This window comes from Aplysia californica, unplaced genomic scaffold (assembly GCF_000002075.1).
Source record: "Aplysia californica isolate F4 #8 unplaced genomic scaffold, AplCal3.0 scaffold00449, whole genome shotgun sequence".
Taxonomy (NCBI): domain Eukaryota; kingdom Metazoa; phylum Mollusca; class Gastropoda; order Aplysiida; family Aplysiidae; genus Aplysia; species Aplysia californica.
Genome location: NW_004797719.1, coordinates 125444 through 142816, shown reverse-complemented (window position 1 = coordinate 142816; position 17373 = coordinate 125444). Strand labels below are relative to the sequence as shown.

Below are 17373 nucleotides of genomic sequence, written 5' to 3'. Positions count from 1 at the left end.
TCCCCACTATGTTCTACCTTATCCCCATTATTTTTTCGATCATCTCCACTATTTATTAACTGATCCCAAATATTTTCTACATCTTCCCCACTATTTTCTATATATTACACAGTCTGTATCATCCCAATTATTTTCTACATCACCACCACTATTTTCTACATTGTCTCCTAGAAAATAGTGAGAATGATCTAGAAAAGACTGGGGACGATGTACGTAATAGTTGGGGTGAACTAAAAAATATTTGTAATAAGATTGAAAGGAATATTGGGGATGAATTAGAAATTAATATTGAGGATGAGCTAGTAAATATAGGGTTGAGATGAAAAATATTGGGGATGAGCTACAAAATGTTGGAGATAAACTTCAAAATATTAGGAATGAGCTAGAAAATACTGTGCTTGAGCTATAAAGTATTAAAAACTGGGTATGAGCTTGAAAATACAGTGGATCATCTAGAAAATAGAGGTAGTGATCTGGAAAATAGTGGGGTTTTGCTAAAAAATACTGGGAATGAGCTAGAAATTAGTGGGAAATATCTAGAAAATACTAGAGAATACTGGGGATGAACTTGAAAATATTGGGGATGAACTAGAAAATATTGGGGACGAGTTTTAAAATACAAGGGATGAACTAGAAAATAGTGGGGAGGATCTAGAAAATGCTGGGGATGACCTAAAAATAGTAGGGATGGGCTAGAAAATTTTAGGATTGAGCTAGGAAGTATTTGATATGAGCTAGAAAATACTTGAGAATATATAAGTGATAAGCCCGAAAATATGGTGAATGGGCTAGAAACTACTGGCAAATTTTGGGGATCACCTAAAAATACTTGGAATGATCTAGAAAAACTTAGGGATACTTGGGGAGAGCTGGAAAATACTAGGGATGGAGCTAGAAAATACTGTGAGGAGTTAGAAAATATAAGGGATGAACTAGAAAATAAACTAGAAATAAACTCTAATCACAGAACCTTTTTTCCCCCCAAATCTTCAGTTTTACTGTCCCCGTCGTTTTAGGCAAGAAAAATTCTGAAATTAAGCAAACTGAGCCCCGAAATGTGAAATTCTGCGATTCTGTGAATTTTGACGAAGAACGATAAAGGGAAACAATCAGAAATTATGCAAAAAATGATCAAGTTTTGCTGAATTCTGCGGGGTGCAGAAAACCACGGGGACAGGTTTTAGTGTTAGTAACATTTTACAACGCTCGCAACTGCATAAGGTTATATGAGCGCCAAGGGGTGGATGTCAACAGAGAAGTCCTAACATCAGACTTACTCTGCTCACCTCTGTAGTCTCAACAACACCAGAATTTTTAGTTAAGATCAACTTAAGAACCAACACAGAAGAGTGCCAACAGAGACAAGGTCAATAATGAGAAGCCACATGTTGTGTACCAGTGAAGACATTCAGTTTATTCAAACCATTCTGACAGTAACAACTACAAATATTTCTATATATATGAAATATTCAAAGTGAGAACGAACGTGCATTTACGACATACAGTCATACAATTGTCCGTCAAAGAGAGCAAACTATCCACCCGAATAGATAAATGATCACACGTTGATACGAAGCTGTCCAAATAGAAGGAGGGGGGAAGGGTGTGTGTGTGTGTGTTAAATACTTCTGAAGAAACTTGGCAGTCTGTATATATAATATGAATATTAGATCATTTTAGCCTCATTGTTTTCACAGATTTAGACCATCAAGCAGAGGCCCCCAATTCACCAAAGAGATAAATAACCACATATAAAACGCGTCCATACTGTCATTACTTAGAGTTAGAGAAAGCTTTTAACCCACCATATTATTTGTAAGCTGCAAATGCTACACGGTCTCGAAAATTATTCCCAATGATCACCAGAAGCTTCAATTTTAAACACAAGTCTAGAAAAATAAAATACTTTTAAAAACCATCGCCAGAACAAAACACATTCCACTTGCACCCACTCTGACCGCCTCACCAAAAAAAGATTTCTGACCCAGTCATCTCTTGTTGTCTTTATGATGGAGAAAATACACGTAGATTACAGTATTGTACAAAACACATCGATAGACTGGTACTGTGGTTGAAGACTTGACCACGGCTGTGAATAAGGACAATATACAAGGCTCTCTGCTCTGTGTGCAGTGTTAACATAGGATGGACATTTCTGGAATGTTAAAAGTAAAGTCCAAAATGCCCCAGACAAGATGCTTTTATTTTAATGAGTACGCTTTTTCCAGGCATTATCAACAAGATAAAAAAAAAAAAAAAGAGCAAGTAATGTGAGGACGGGAATCACCACTATTCTAATTGTCCTCAAGGAACTTTGGGATTCACCAACCATCACGTTTTCATTCACGCAGCATGCACTGTACTATTTGTCCAAAACAGACAGACAGACAGACAGACAGACACATCTCCACAACTACTTGCCATCACAGTATAGGGAGGGGGGGGAGAAGAGAAGAGACAGACAGACAGAGTAAGACAGAGACCGACAGACACATAGAATAAAAGAGAGAGAATACTGAGGTGTATTGCTCAAGGATACACCTTTATAGCCACTCAACGAAAAGCTAACATTTCTTTACATACATAAATCTTCCTCATATATAAAAGTGCCATAAAGAGGGAAAATAAAATGAATACAAGCGATACATAACATATGTTCAGAAAACTTTTATCTTGCAGATATAAACACCATAACATACTCTGGTAACTTTTATTTATCATCTATTCAGCTCGCATCAAGCAATCCACATACAGAATATTATAATGAATATATCTATTGCACACTTAGGAAGAAAGCAGTTCTAAAAACCTTAGGTAGATCCTGGGGGTGTCTTTCCAATAGGCTGAAATAAAAAAAATAAAAAAATAAATTTCAAATTCTGTTAGAGAAATTAATGGAAACAGAGAAGGTTAGGAAAAAAACCCACAAGAAAAACAGATGACAGCAGTGAAATGGAAAAGCAGGAATATACACAAAAGAACCAACCCCAAACAAAACAAAACAAAAAACAAAAAAAATCATCAAACTGCAGCACATAAATTGTTAAATGACAGTTCAGCAAACACTTTGCTTGCTCTAAAAGTCAGAGATTTTCAACTTTTCCTGTCTCAAGTTGTCAAATCAGCAGCCCACAGCCATCCTTCACAAAGGAGAGCCGAAGGATTGTTCTAGATGACCACCTTGTGGTGTTGGTGGCCTGTGGTTACACTCTCAGACTCGTAACCATAAGGTCGAGGGTTTGAATCCTGTCAGGGACCCCGACGTTGTGTCCTTGGGAAAGGCACTTTACAGTAATTTTCCTCCCTTCATCCAGGTGGATGGGTACCCGGCTATAGACAGCGAAAGATTTTGTCAGTTTGTTAGTGTTTGAGCACTTAATCAGCTGCTTGCACTGTATGCTTCCTGGGAAGCTGAGAATGTTTCTCAATGTTCTAAGATCTGCTGGGGTAATAATATGTGTGTGCCAAAAGAAAGGTACCAAAATTATAGGAAATTCAATGATGAACACAGGGTTTTTTGAAGTTTTAAAATATCTCAAGTAGTTTTGAGATATTGCACATTTTGCAAGGTAAGGAATAAAAATATAATTTGGAGAAAATAAGCTTTTAAGTTTAATAAACGTGAGAACACATATAAACTTTTTAAAAAAAGATTTTTTTAATGTATTTATTCATGGAAAATTCACTTCCAATTTGGCATTCAGTTGACATCGATATCATGAATGGAATTCAATGGTGAAACATAGCAGGGAAGAGAAAACGTGCCTCAAGAATAGATCTTAACACCTTTTAGCCTTTTAAATGCAGTTTTCATTATTGTTTTTAATATACCCTTCCCTCAAAATAATTCAAAATAAAACATTTAGAAGTCAAATCAATGAAAACCCTTTGAACACATAGTAAAAAATTGTTGGATCTATCTTTTTTTTAAGGAAACACATTTTGGTCAAAAAAGTGATTTTTGTCATTATCTGCCTGTAGCTCGAAACGGTCTCGGGCGACTTTCGGTACCTTTCTCTAGGGGCACACATATAGATAGTGTAAAGCTCATAGAGCTTGCTGTTGAGCGGGGGAATGCGCTATACAAATGCTATTTATTATTATTATATAATAAACATAACATTCTCACCCGTATAAATATGTGTGTGATAAATGTGAGTATCTCACCCGTATAAATATGTGCGTGGGCAGCATCTTGTTGATGATGTCATCCATGGTCCCCGGGTAGCGCATCATGTCCAGGTGCAGCCTGGGAAGGGTCACCTGACCTGCCACCAGGGGGAAGAAGTTGTAGTGGAGCTTGTACTCCTGGCCCGGCAATACTCGCAGTTGGCTCTGGGGGTATAGAGAGACCTTGGTGGTAGTGTCTACACATAGATAGATAGATAGATAGATATATATATCTATATATACACTAGCTGGGGCCCCTTTCGAAGAAAGGAATGATCGGTGCTTTAATATCAACTAAAAGTCATTGGCCTACTATATTTACACTCTACTGGAATGGGGCAATAAATCTTGAGAGGTGCAAAAAATTATAGATCTATGCTCTCAAAACAAAATGCGCCTTCGCAAAATATCACTTCCGGATTTTCTAAAATTACAGAGACAGAAGCATCGGCCTACAAAAGCGATCGGCGAAATAAAGAAGTTTAGTTTCTTACAGCAAAACTGTCTCAAAATTGAAAAAACCAAGGGCGTCATGATCTGGAGAATATTTTAAAGAATCTTTTGGCGAAAACCGCATGTTGATCGATGCAGCCATTAAAAAGCCTTTTGAATAGCAAAATTCCGCCACCACAAATAGATAATAGATATATATATATATATATATATTATAAAATAGTGTGGGTGATTGGCGGGTGTCCTAGGGTAGTGGAGCTTATACTCCTGGCCCGGCAACACTCGTAGCTGGCTCTGGGGACAACAAAGGACGGTCATGGTAGAATAGTGTGGGTGGTTGGTGGGTGCCGGCTCTGGGGACAACCAGGGGAGGGCGTGGATGGTAACTCTTCTGCTCCAATACCGAGGGAGGTTGGTCATCCATACATACATACAAACATAGTAGAATAACTCACCGTTGAAAGTAGGTAGACCGAGCGCTTACGGAGACCACTTACGGAAAATGACGAAGTAAATCAAAATTACGGATTTCAATAAAGTTACGGGAAAATTTCCACCCCTGCGTACTTTCTACTTGTAGCCCAAGCTTTTACCTGCTTGTTCCCCGAGAACATGAAGCTGTCCGTGGACTCCATGCTGATCTGGATCTCCTGAACGTACGGGGTTCGGTTCTTCACCACGTAGCACAGCGGCAGCAATGTCTTGACGCGGCCGAACGCCGGCACGGCCACGTGGACCGTGATCGGGATGTGCTCGATGTTCACCGTGGGCAAGGGGAAACGACTCTGCACGTACGGCAACTCTTTGCTACCGGACGACAGTCTGAGGGAGGAAGAACAAATGTGTCACTTTTAAGCACAAGGGGGCTATCCCGAAAACGCTTTTAAGCACAAGGGGGCTATCCCGAAAACGCTTTTAAGCACAAGGGGGCTATCCCGAAAACGCTTTTAAGCACAAGGGGGCTATCCTGAAAAAAATACTGTTTTGAGAAAATCGAAGGTTCAGTTTCTTTCAAAGACAAGGAGAGTTTTCTCTATAACCAAACAAATATACATATTAATGAAACCAAACTTCTCCTTCTTCTTTTTTTATGTTTGTTAATCTCTTGTAACACCTCTAATTTTCTGGCGCTCATATGACCTTAAGCAGTTGCCTAAAATAAAAACAACTTCTCCTATAGGTAAGGCAATGGCCACTTTTGGTGTAGGTCAAGATTTCTGGAAACTCCCGAAATCTGGGTCAACCCCTTGTCCTTAGAAGTGACCAAATGTGTCACAACAGGATGGAATCGGGTGCTCGTCAATTTTGGAGCTTGCAGAGGCATGGTAAAATCATAAAGCTGGTCCATTTGTTTTGCTTTTGATTTTAAAAAAGTGTCTATTTATCTTTGAATAGAATTTGAGACATTTCAGAGATTGAATTAGGTAGAGGTAAAATTAGCAAGAAAATGACTGCCAAGGAGTGGCGACTTTAAAAGCTCAAACTTTCCTTGGAAACTGGAAATTATTTCTTTTTTGTGCCTTTTATAAATGCTTTTCTGGCAAACCCACACACAAATGATTTTCTTTCTTCTAAAATGGATACAAAGGATGCTGACAACCTCCCACCCCCCCCCCCCCCCCTAAAAAAAAAAAGAAGAAGAAGGAGAAAAATAAGAAGAAGAAGAAGAAGAAGAAGAAGAAGAAGAAGAAGAAGAAGAAGAAGAAGAAGAAGAAGAAGAAGAAGAAGAAAAAGAAAAAGAAGAAGAAAAAGAAAAAGAAGGAGGAGGAGGAGGAGGAGGAGGAGGAGGAGCAGAAGAAGAAGAGGAATAGGAAGCAGAAGAGGAGGGGGAGAAGATTCCTCTTCTTCTTCACATTCCCACGTTCCCCACCACCCAGCACGCGACACGAGCCACTGACCTTCTCCACTCGAGCGTGTAGGTGCCGAGCGACACGGAGGGCTGGACGCAGGACGAGGCCACCAGACACACGCTCTCTGCGCCGCAGTCCGACTTGTGGAGGCGTACTGAGGACACAACATGGGTGCCTGTCAATACCATGTCACAACACAGGCATGTGTCAATACGTGGAATATTTGGACATATTGTAATCCCCTGTAATTGCATGGGTGTAGCACTTCTGTCATGATTGTACAGTTATTTAAAAGGCAAAACTTAAAAAAAAATAAAAATTAAAGCATGTCATAGTGGTACTGAGCTTTAGTGCTTTTGTGGGTGTGTGTGTCTGTGTGTGTGTGTGAGTGTGAGTTTTGTAGCTCCACTGAGCACTTTTTGTGGATTCTGGCGCATTATAAATCCATTTATTATTATTATTATTATAATGAACCAAGCCAAGTAGGCAGAGAATCATGAAAACTGCCAAAAAAACAAAAACAAAAAACCCTCTGAAGTTCAAGAAAGCTCCTTTAACAACTTGAACAGGACAACTCCTGTAAAGCCCCAAAAGACATCCACTGAGCTTACGTCCCACCTCGGAATCCTCTGTCAGTAAAAAAAGCCAAAGATATTGAAGACAACTTTCTCAACCTCTCCGACCATAATATAAATCAACATTAGCTAGTTGGTATTGCGTACAAATGAAAATTCAAAACTGTGGATAGCAAGAACATTTTCACCCTTTGCCCAGACAAATAGGCCTACTTCAGTGCGAATCTCAAACTACAGACAAAATACCTGATATCATTCAACTATCGCATTAACAACATCATGCTGACTCTTAACTTTCATCTGGAGGGCCGCCAAGTAAACTATGGTAAGTCAGGTTTTTCAAATTTTACAGGAAAGACAAAAAAAATGTATTTTCTTGAAGCGTTTTGAGTGGATAAACTTTATTTTCATAAGAGAGCCTACAAATGCCATGACAGACATTAGGCTCCCTTATGATAATTAAGTTTATCCACCCAAAACGCTTCAAGAAAATATGTTTTTTAGTCTGTCCTGTAACATTTGAAAATATGATTTACCATAGTTTACTTGGCAGCCCTCGACCTGCAGTGGCAATGAAAGAAAACATTTTAAAAGTTGACCTATTTCTTGTAGCAGCACAGTTAGAACACAACACCATCGATACGTTTCCTGTTTTTTTTATATATATATAGGAAAATGCACCAACCTCCAGCGATCTGAGACTCATGGGGGTCGCACGCCGTGTGGATGAACTCACTCTGAAACATTCACGCGAGACATGAGAGATAGGGAGAATCACCAAACCAAACAAAACAAACAAACATACACAGTTACATCTTCACAAGAATGGAAACTAAAAAGGAATCTTTCAGGATTTCAAACCATCTCTCACTTGTGCTGCCTTAGAGCAAAGAAAATTTCTTTGTCTTGAAAGAAGAAAAAAAAATAAAACTCCAAAGCTAGATTTTGTTTTTTAAATAAAAAAGCAGGCAGCATCCTTTACTTCCTGACCCTCCAACATACAAGAACAGAAGCTCACACAAGGGTCAGGGATGAAAGTTGCTGGTCTATGTTTGAAAAGACGTCAAGTTAGAATGCACAGCCAGTGACATGGTATCAGATTGACAGAGTGAAGGACAGAGAAAGAGTAGGCCTACTAATTCTACTAGATAGACAGAGTGAAGGACAGAGAAAGAGTAGGCCTACTAATTCTACTAGATAGACAGAGTGAAGGACAGAGAAAGAGTAGGCCTACTAGATTGACAGAGTGAAGGACGGTGAAAGAGAATGATACAGTACCAGATTGACAGAGTGGAGGAGAGTGGAAGAATACAGTACCGGATTGACAGAGTGAAGGAGAGTGGAAGAATACACTACCAGACTGACGGAGCTGTCCTTGATGTCGATAGACCAGGGAGAGGAGCAGATTGATAGAGTGACAGACACTGACACATTGACACATAGACACACTGACACAGTACCAGATTGACGGAGTGACAGACAGTGAACGACAAAGAACGAGTAAGGTACCAGATTGACGGAGCTGTCCTTGATGTCGATGGACCAGGGAGAGGAGCAGCGGATGTCTGTGGTCAGCAGGAACGGGTCGTCCGCGTGGACCGCCTCGATGGTTTCGTACTGGGACAAAACACACGCAGATAGTAAGACATTGTTAGACATTGTTAGACATAGTTAGACATTGTTAGACATAGTTAGACATTGTTAGATATTTGTAATACTTTATTGTACCAGGGGGAACTTGTCTGAGGTTGTACAGAAATGGAAAAAACACAGGCAGGTATTTACATATTAAGATTATTAGACATAATACTTTACTGTCCAAGTAGACAACTTTCTGTGGCTGTAGAGAAATGGGGAAAAACACACATAGATATACATATAATATAAATCGTACTACTTTCATATATATATACATAAAGATTTCAACACGAAGAGAAAAATACAGCTGGCAAACAAGTACAAATTTATCATCATAGATTTTGAAACTTACATCCATATATTCGTGTAGGGAAACACATGGGCCAATCAAAACTTCAAATTGGGCTCTGAGGTTGATGAAACCAGCTTATTTAGCTTTTTTTTTTTTTTAGTAGAGGGTTTTACGGCGCTCGTAACTGCATAAGGTCATATGAGCGCCAATGGATGGGTGTCAACAGAGAAGTCTTCACAGGGAATCAGACTTAGACTGCTCACCTCTCTAGCTTCAACAGCACAAGGTCTGCTTCGACTATCAAGGTACCCCAAAATAGCAGGTCACAAGAGAGTGACAAACATACAAAAGAAGTAGAGGAAAATGACAATAGTGAGGATCAGGAAAGAAAAAGCAGCAGTTCCCTGTTGTAGATCAGGCACAGTTATGAGCGTGACATGAGTCAGCCCATGTCAGCCCATTTACAATTCTACTATGCTTGAACAAGAAATGTCCCCCTTTTGGGAATGGCCTAAAGATACTTCAGTCAGTGGCACTGCCCCGGGGGGTGAACCAGCTTAGAACGACTCAGTCAACAATGACGACTTACTTTGAGAGACTCCAGCTTGATGGACACGTCAAACGGCCGGACGGTGGTCAGCGAGATTTGTTCCTCTGCCTGGCAGTCGCAGCAGATTCCTTGCTTGTCCACCATGACGTCCACCTTGTAGTTCACCTGGACAACACAGAACCAGAGATTGTGAACTCAGCGCTTTCTTGTCATACCTCCAATTTTTTAACAGTGAAAATATGACTTCTTCTTAAGGTTTTCACTGTTTAAAAAAAAATGGAGATAGGAAAAGAAAGCACTGAGGTCGCGAGATGCTGACAGAGGTAAAAGCCAGTATAATGACTGTACATGGGAGTAAACTAGGGTAGAAAATAGCTATAATGAATGTCTCCCCTTGTACTGTGTGACCTGTTCTATAGTTGTAGAGTGAGTTCACCCGTCACTATCATAGGCTCGCTCTCGCTCTCATTCTCGCTCACAAAGCGTCAGTCATTAAAACACCGTCACAAATCTGGTCATATTATCCTTGGTATAACCTTCATAAACAGAAATAATTCAAAACAGCAGATCCAGAAAAACTGTAATCCACGACCTTACTCAAAATAGATTTATCATCATCATCACCATCATCAAGTGTCAGATCCGCGGTAAATATCGGCCATCTTACTTGTCTTACTCGTCCACTGTGCTGGGGTCACTGCAGTCGGAACGTGTCCATCTCTGCTCTCCCTCCCTCTTCAGAATCCATCCCAGAATCGGCGATCATGGTTCTCAACTCATTCCTTTGTTCAGATGCTCTCAAAAAAGCTATACCATCCTGGTCTTTCCCTGTCGTTTATCTCTTCAGGATTTCCATGTAAGTTGCTCTAGGCCTACCCCTGCCTCGTTTGCCTTCAATCTTGCCAGTGAGAATTCGATGTTCAAGACCTTTGTGTCTATTCAAATGTCCCAAAAACTGTATTTGTCTCTGCCTGATTGTTATATCCATGAGCGACCCATGTGGGCTTCCTCAAGCACAACCTGATACACTTTCTTTAAACATTGGCATTTTTTACGCCCCCATCAGCACAGTTTAGATCATTAAGGAGGCGGGCTTCCTCATTTGGTTTCCCATGTACATCACAGGAAAAAACAAAATAAAAATCTGCTGGGACATTCCAGTAACCCACTTTCAGGACTTTTCAAGGACCCCCGAGCGACTGTTGAGTTCCTGTGTGCTGTCGGCATCGCTGACCGTTTATGACGCCACAGCGCCAGAAGAGAGAGAGAGGGAAAAAACCAGATTTGTCGGGACAGAACTATGCCTGCTTCCATATCATCTTGGGGAACCAAATTTTTTTTTTAAACTTTGAAAACCAAATTTTGTAGACTTACTGTGGAAATGAAGGTTCTGTTTCCAGCATGCAAGCACTTGATGTAGAATTCTTTCTTTGCCTGCAAGTAGAAAAAAAAGTTAAAGCCACATATAAGGATAAAAAAACAAGTACCTACAAGCCATCGTGCCACAATATTGTACCACAATTCTCACCACTGTTCACCAAAAGGATTTTGGGTCCCTTCAACACTCAGAAAACAAAGTCACGAAAATGATTTCAAAAGAAAATCACAGTAAACAATCAAACACATGCATGAGGTATTGACAACTGAAATAGAAAACACAGAAAACAGAATAGCTTTCATAAACACTTCTCTCAAACTAGAGGAAATGAAAACTTCACATTCCCGGGTTGTCAAAGCTCTACTCGTTCTCAGCCATCAGCTATCACCATATTATGATCAATTGAGGTTTAAAAAATGAGAAATATATCTCTGCTACAAGAGATACAGCTAATGAACAACCTCTCAAAAGTGTTGATAAAAACCATAAGAAAAAAACATGAACATTCCAACAAGGTGGAAACAGTACGGGACATCCCATCAGCTGGTCCCGGATCAAATGAAAACTACTGGGGAAAAACGACGGTAGTCACAAAACTGAAAATCGTGACGGTACCAATTTTGAACGCTCGTTGACCCATAATTGTATTTCTGTTCAACTGTTGGTTGATTTTTGTTGTGAGATTTCCCATTCAACAACACTTACAATAAACCACCAGTCAAACAAATATAAAGTTATGGGTCGACAAGTTTAAAAAAATAGACGCCCTCACAATTTCCAGTTTGTGACTACCGTCGTTTTTCCCCTGAGCTCTTCAAATCCTTGAAGGACATTTAACCCTTGGACTGTTCAGAAAGTTTTCCAGGTTCTCCACACAATTTGCTCAATGTGGTCACCAATGGCAGTAGTAAATCAAAACATCTCGTCTTTTACACAACACACAAGGCAAAAAAGGTCACATTCAACGGCTGGCTGACGATATGAAAGGTAATTGTTTTGAGTTCATATCGTCAGCAAACCGTTCAAATGTACTTAGCTAAAAAAAATTTGATTTAACAAAAATTACATTCAAATGTTGAAAAAAAAAAGCAGGAACAAATATATAAGTACACACTGTGTAATAACGCACTCACCGACTCCCCCTTCCGCAGCACACCAATCTCCAACTGGCACGTGTTACTGGTCTTGTCCTCCTCAAACTCGGACACGCTGGAGCAGACTTGGGCTGAAAACCACAAACAGAAAGAATGTGAACAAAACACCATGGACAAATCAGTGGGACAAAGACTTTCAACTGGACACAAGTTATACCGGGAAAACTGACAGATGTTATTGTTGTTGTTATTGTTGCTTTCAAACCCCTTAAGATGAGAGTATTTTGCTCTTGGCAGCGCAATGCGTCCCTCAAGTAACCACATGTCCCTGTCATCTGGTCAACGCCAGAGTAGAGCAGGCTTTGGAAGTCTGTAGGTGTGTGTAGGATCCTGCGTCCAAGAACTGCCAGGAAAACCGACAGATAAACAATCATATCCACCACACACCTAGATTACAAAGTGACAGTCAAATGGCGTTAAAAAAAGATATCGCTCACAAAACTGCCAGGAACTGAAAATCGAAATAAAAGGAGAAGAGATGGGATTAGTTTCCTCATCACATTAGATTTGTCAGGCCTAAAAAACAACTGAAATATAAATTAGCATTACGGAAGTCTTTATGTCTTTATTCTCTTCATAAGACAAGTATCTATTCTTTCAAAGAAAAACAAAAAACCCCACAATAATAAAAAAAGAAAAGTCCTGGTACCACTTTATTGATCCCTATCGAGAAACTTAAGCACAATGGTATGTCCTGTCACAGGACAATGCTATTTCCTTTCACAGGACTACGGTGTGTCATTTCACAGAACAATGGCATATATTTCATTTCTGCCTTGCATCGTTATCCTCTGGGCAAACGACCCAGTAACTAAACAATGCCCAAACACTTCAGTATAAAAGAGAAAACAACACCACCAGGACTCACTTGAATCATCCTGATTCTCCTCCGAAGCCTGGAGGCCCAGGGAGACCCTGTGTGGGAGGACAAAATTGTAAAAGGTTGTCGTCAGTCATCACTTTATTCATTATTTCACAACATATTATTGTCGATGAAGAGAGAGAGGAAGGCTGAGATCCATTCGGAAACAAATTCTGGAAGCAGATCTCAAGACATATCGCGACCTTGGTGCCCTCTCGTCATATCTCCATTTTTTTAAACATAGAAAATGAGACTTCTTCTTACGGTCACTCTTTGTTATGAACTGTTTCCACTGTTATTAAAAATGGAAACAGGACAAGAAAGCACTGAGGTCGCGACGTTATGGGGCATGGCTGGCTGTAGGAGGAGAGGATGGCCCAGAACAGAGACAGGTGGAGAGCCCTACTTGATCACGTTTATCAGATCTCCGGTGAAAAAGGCAGAAAAAATGAGTGCTATAACTCCCATTTGACCCCGCAGTACCCTGTGAGGGAAACCTGTGTTGTTCATTTTCCTTGTCACTGCAGCAATACATAGAGAGGGACACAAATCAAACAAATGACGCAGGCACAAAGAAACAAACAAATCAATACTCTCACCACAGCAGGTCACCAATGTGGAACACCCTGTCTACAGGCTAGGGTGGACGTGTTTGCTGAAAAACTCACCCCAATTACCTCCCATTAACAGCAAGCCGGCATCATAACGATAAAGTAAAATATAGATATCTAAATATTCTAAATCTAGTCCTCATATCTTTGTACAACAATATTTTATTTTTCGTGTTATTTTCAGTCGCATTCAGGCGCTGAGTGCTGAGTGTGTGTGTGTGTGTGTGTGTGTGTGTGTGTGTGTGTGTGCGTGCGTGCGTGCGTGCATGCCTGCGAGCGTGCGTGTGTGTGCGTGTCTCACCGGACGTCCTTAATGTCGGAGTCTTCCTTGTTGTCCACCAGCACGCTGACCAGGTAGATCTCGTTGAGCAGACACGGTGGCTCGTGGCTTGACTTGACCTCCACGTGAGCCTTACGCGGGTTCACTCTAGAGAACAAAGCGGGGTGGTTCAATTTTACAAATGTGTCACGACGCGGTGGGATCAGGCTCTTGTCTATAATTGGACATGTACACTTATAGGTATCAACTTAAAGCTTGTCCATTAGTCTTGCTTTGGAAGAACAAAATATCCGTTTATCTTGAATACAAGTCGAGACATTTGCGAATAGAGGAGGTGGAGGTCACCTGGTTTCAGAGGTAAAATTAGAGAGAAAATGGCTGCCAAAGATAAGTTATTTCCTTAGCTTGAGAGACTGTGGAAACTGAAAATTTACTTTTTTTTGGTGCCTTTAGTCACTGTTTTTCAGCAAATAATCCACACAGAAATGTGTTCTTTAATGGTATGAAACATGCTGAGCCAAAAAACAAAAATTCGATAAAAATTCACAAAACCTGCGGAAAAATGCCAGTTTCTTCACTTTGATTTTTTTTTAGACGGGCATCTGATTTCACCACACTGTCTCATAATTAGAGCGTGTAGCGACGTAAACCGAAGCACTCAACAGGTTTATACTTCAAAGGAAAATGCAGGTAGAGTTTTAGTAATTAGTAATTAATTTAGTAAACAGGAAAAAGCAGGTTCGATCAAGTAGAGAGAAGTGTGGATGGGGGAGTAAAACAGTCACAGCTACAGTTTGAACAAACACTCAGCTCTGATTTGATGTAGAAACTACATCCTATCCACCCACCCTGACAAATATAAATTACATCATTTCCAAGAAACCTAACAAATAAACTACATCTTTTCCAAACACCCTGACATATAACCTATATTCTATCCAAGAAACCTAACAAATATACAACATCCTTTTCGAACAACTATCCAAAAATCCAAATAACATCCTTTTCGAACAACTATCCAAAAATCCAAATAACATCCTATCCAAAAGACCTGACCAATAAACAACCTCATATCCACAGACCCGGACACATAAACGTCATCCCCTCCAAACTCTGACCTTACCCCCCGGGGCAGTGCCACTGACTGAAGTGTCTTTAGGCCATTCCCAAAGGGAGGACATTAACATCTCAAATTCTTACGCACAGTAGAATTGTAAATTCGCTGATTCATCAGTGTCATGCTCATACAGTGCCGTAACAACGTAGCGGGAACTGCTGCTTTTTCTTTCCTCATCCGTACAATCGTCATTTTTCCTCTACTTCTTTTGTTTATTTGTCACTCTCTTGTGAACTGCTATTTCCGGGATGCCTTGATAGTCTAAGCAGATTTTGTGCTGTTGAGACCAGAGAGGTGAGCAGAGTAAGCCTGATTCCCTGTAAGGACTTCTCTGTTGACATCCACCCCTTGGCGCTCATATGACCGTATGCAGTTGCAAGCGTCGTAAAACCTCTACTAAAACAAAACAAAACAACCCCTGACCTGATGACTGGGTTGACCACAAAAGCGTTCCAGTCCACGGGAACTCCGGGCGTGGTCGGTTTGATGACGGGCCGGGCGGGGCCCAGGGGCTGCAGTAAGTTGTCTCCCCCTCCCCCCGTCCAGCGCAGCACGGCACAACAGCCGGCCTCCGAACCCATCTCTAGGGCCAGGGAGGAAATCTGGAGACAGAAATTTTGTAAAATCAAAATGTGAGACATCCTCGTCCAACAAAAAAAATCAAAGATGTTGGAATTTTTCCGCCGGTTTGTCAATTTTTATCAGATTTTTGTTGTTAAGTTTCACACCTTTTACGTTCATTTAAAAAAAAAAGTGTTGTGTGCATTTTACTGAAAAATGTTGATTAAAAGCACAAAAAATAAACATTTCCAGTTTCCAAGGACTCTCAAGCTTTGAAAATCACCAAACTTTGGCGGCCATTTTCTCACTAACTTTACATCTGAAATTAGGCGACCCCACTTCGTTCAGTTGCCAATATCTCGACTTCTATTTAAGATTGATGAGCTTTTTTTCATCGAAAGATAGACAAATGAACAAGCTTTAGGAGAAAATCAATAACTCCACATGTCCAAAAATTGACAAGCACCTGATTCCACACCGGCATGAAAAAAATGACAGTTCGTGCCCATGCAATGCCAGGGCTCTAACTCTATGACGCATAGTTTTGAGAAAATGACGTTCGAAGATTCACACTCTTATCGCTCAAATTTCTACACACCTCATTTCAACTGCTCTGTTAGACTCAGTCAAATCCCGTTCTTCAAAAAGTGGGAATAGGGGATGGGGGGAGGGGATTAAGTGGGGGGGGTTTTTTCAAGGAAGAATGAAAGGTAATTCAGCAGCATAATCATATCTGTCTCCCCAATTCTACACTACCTCCCTACCTCTGTTTACTTCTCTACACCTTTCTTACTTCTAGTGATTTCCTCACGTCTACCATACCTACCTATCTTTATTTACTTCTCTATATCTTCAATACCTTCCTACCTCTATCTGTTTCTCACATCTACCCTACCTCTATCTGTTTCACACATCTACCTTACCTCTATCTGTTTCTCATATCTACCCTACCTCTATCTGTTTCTCACATCTTCCTTACCTCTATCTGTTTCTCACATCTTCCTTACCTCGATCTGTTTCTCACATCTTCCTTACCTCGATCTGTTTCTCTACATCTACTATACCTCTATCTGTTTCTCACATCTACTATACCTCTATCTGTTTCCCCACATCTTCGGTGAGGGGCAGGAAGGAGAAAGAGAAGACACGAGCTTCCTCCGGCTTCAGGTACAAATCCCCGCTGTCCACTTCACTCTCGGAGGAGGCCGAGATGCCGCGCCGGTCGATCAGGAGGCAGTGCGGGTTGTATTTCTGCACGGGAAGACAAACAGCGGTTTAGTTAGCTTTAGTAAGAGTTTTACGGCACTTGCAACACAATAAAGTCATATAAATGCCGAAGATTGGAGGTGTTACAAGAGAGTAACAAACATAAAAAAGGAGGGATCAGGACGATAGATGTTTGGCAGGAAGAAAGGAGCAAACCCCACCAGAGCACCCTCCAACCTCCCACAAACAGTGGTTTAAGAATTAAGTGAGAACAAGCAGCAAAGAAAGCAGTACATGTGTAACATGGTTTAAACACCCTTCGCCTTCCTTCAAATAAATTAGTTCTTTGATGCACAAATACACGGTACGGTTGATTTTTAAGAAATTGCAAAGTTTGACATGTTACTTTATTTTGACTGTAAATTCGAAAAACCTGATATTTATAAAATGAGTAAGTTGATTTTTTTCATGTTCACAAATTTGACATTCACTTGGTTGAAATTTGTTTTGCTCAGTTTTGCTGAAATTGGTTACAAAGATAAACGAGTTATTACCTCTTAAATGAGTTCTTTTTTTTCCTTTTAAAGACACCCTGCACGAGCATCGGAAGCACAAAACGTGACTTCAGAGGCAAGAAAGTTTCTTCTTACTCTATGGTATCGAATAAAGGGGGGGG

General features: G+C 40.4%; 1 protein-coding gene across 2 annotated transcripts in view; it reads right to left on the bottom strand.

Annotated features, from left to right (window-relative positions):
• Positions 1-1393: 1393 nt before the first annotated feature.
• LOC101862203 (trafficking protein particle complex subunit 11) overlaps positions 1394-17373 on the bottom strand; it is a 31188-nt gene continuing 15208 nt past the window's right edge. For both annotated transcript variants that reach the window (XM_005105028.3, XM_005105029.3), the window contains exons 20-32: positions 16584-16742; positions 15354-15532; positions 13835-13960; positions 12929-12975; positions 12040-12131; positions 10903-10962; positions 9568-9693; positions 8558-8665; positions 7734-7785; positions 6522-6627; positions 5217-5445; positions 4168-4335; positions 1394-2843 (exon numbers count right to left, since the gene is read on the bottom strand). In XM_005105028.3, coding sequence (XP_005105085.1) covers positions 2811-2843; positions 4168-4335; positions 5217-5445; positions 6522-6627; positions 7734-7785; positions 8558-8665; positions 9568-9693; positions 10903-10962; positions 12040-12131; positions 12929-12975; positions 13835-13960; positions 15354-15532; positions 16584-16742 — 1485 coding nt within the window. In that variant the 3' untranslated portion in view covers positions 1394-2810. The remainder of the gene's footprint in view (positions 2844-4167; positions 4336-5216; positions 5446-6521; positions 6628-7733; positions 7786-8557; positions 8666-9567; positions 9694-10902; positions 10963-12039; positions 12132-12928; positions 12976-13834; positions 13961-15353; positions 15533-16583; positions 16743-17373) is intronic.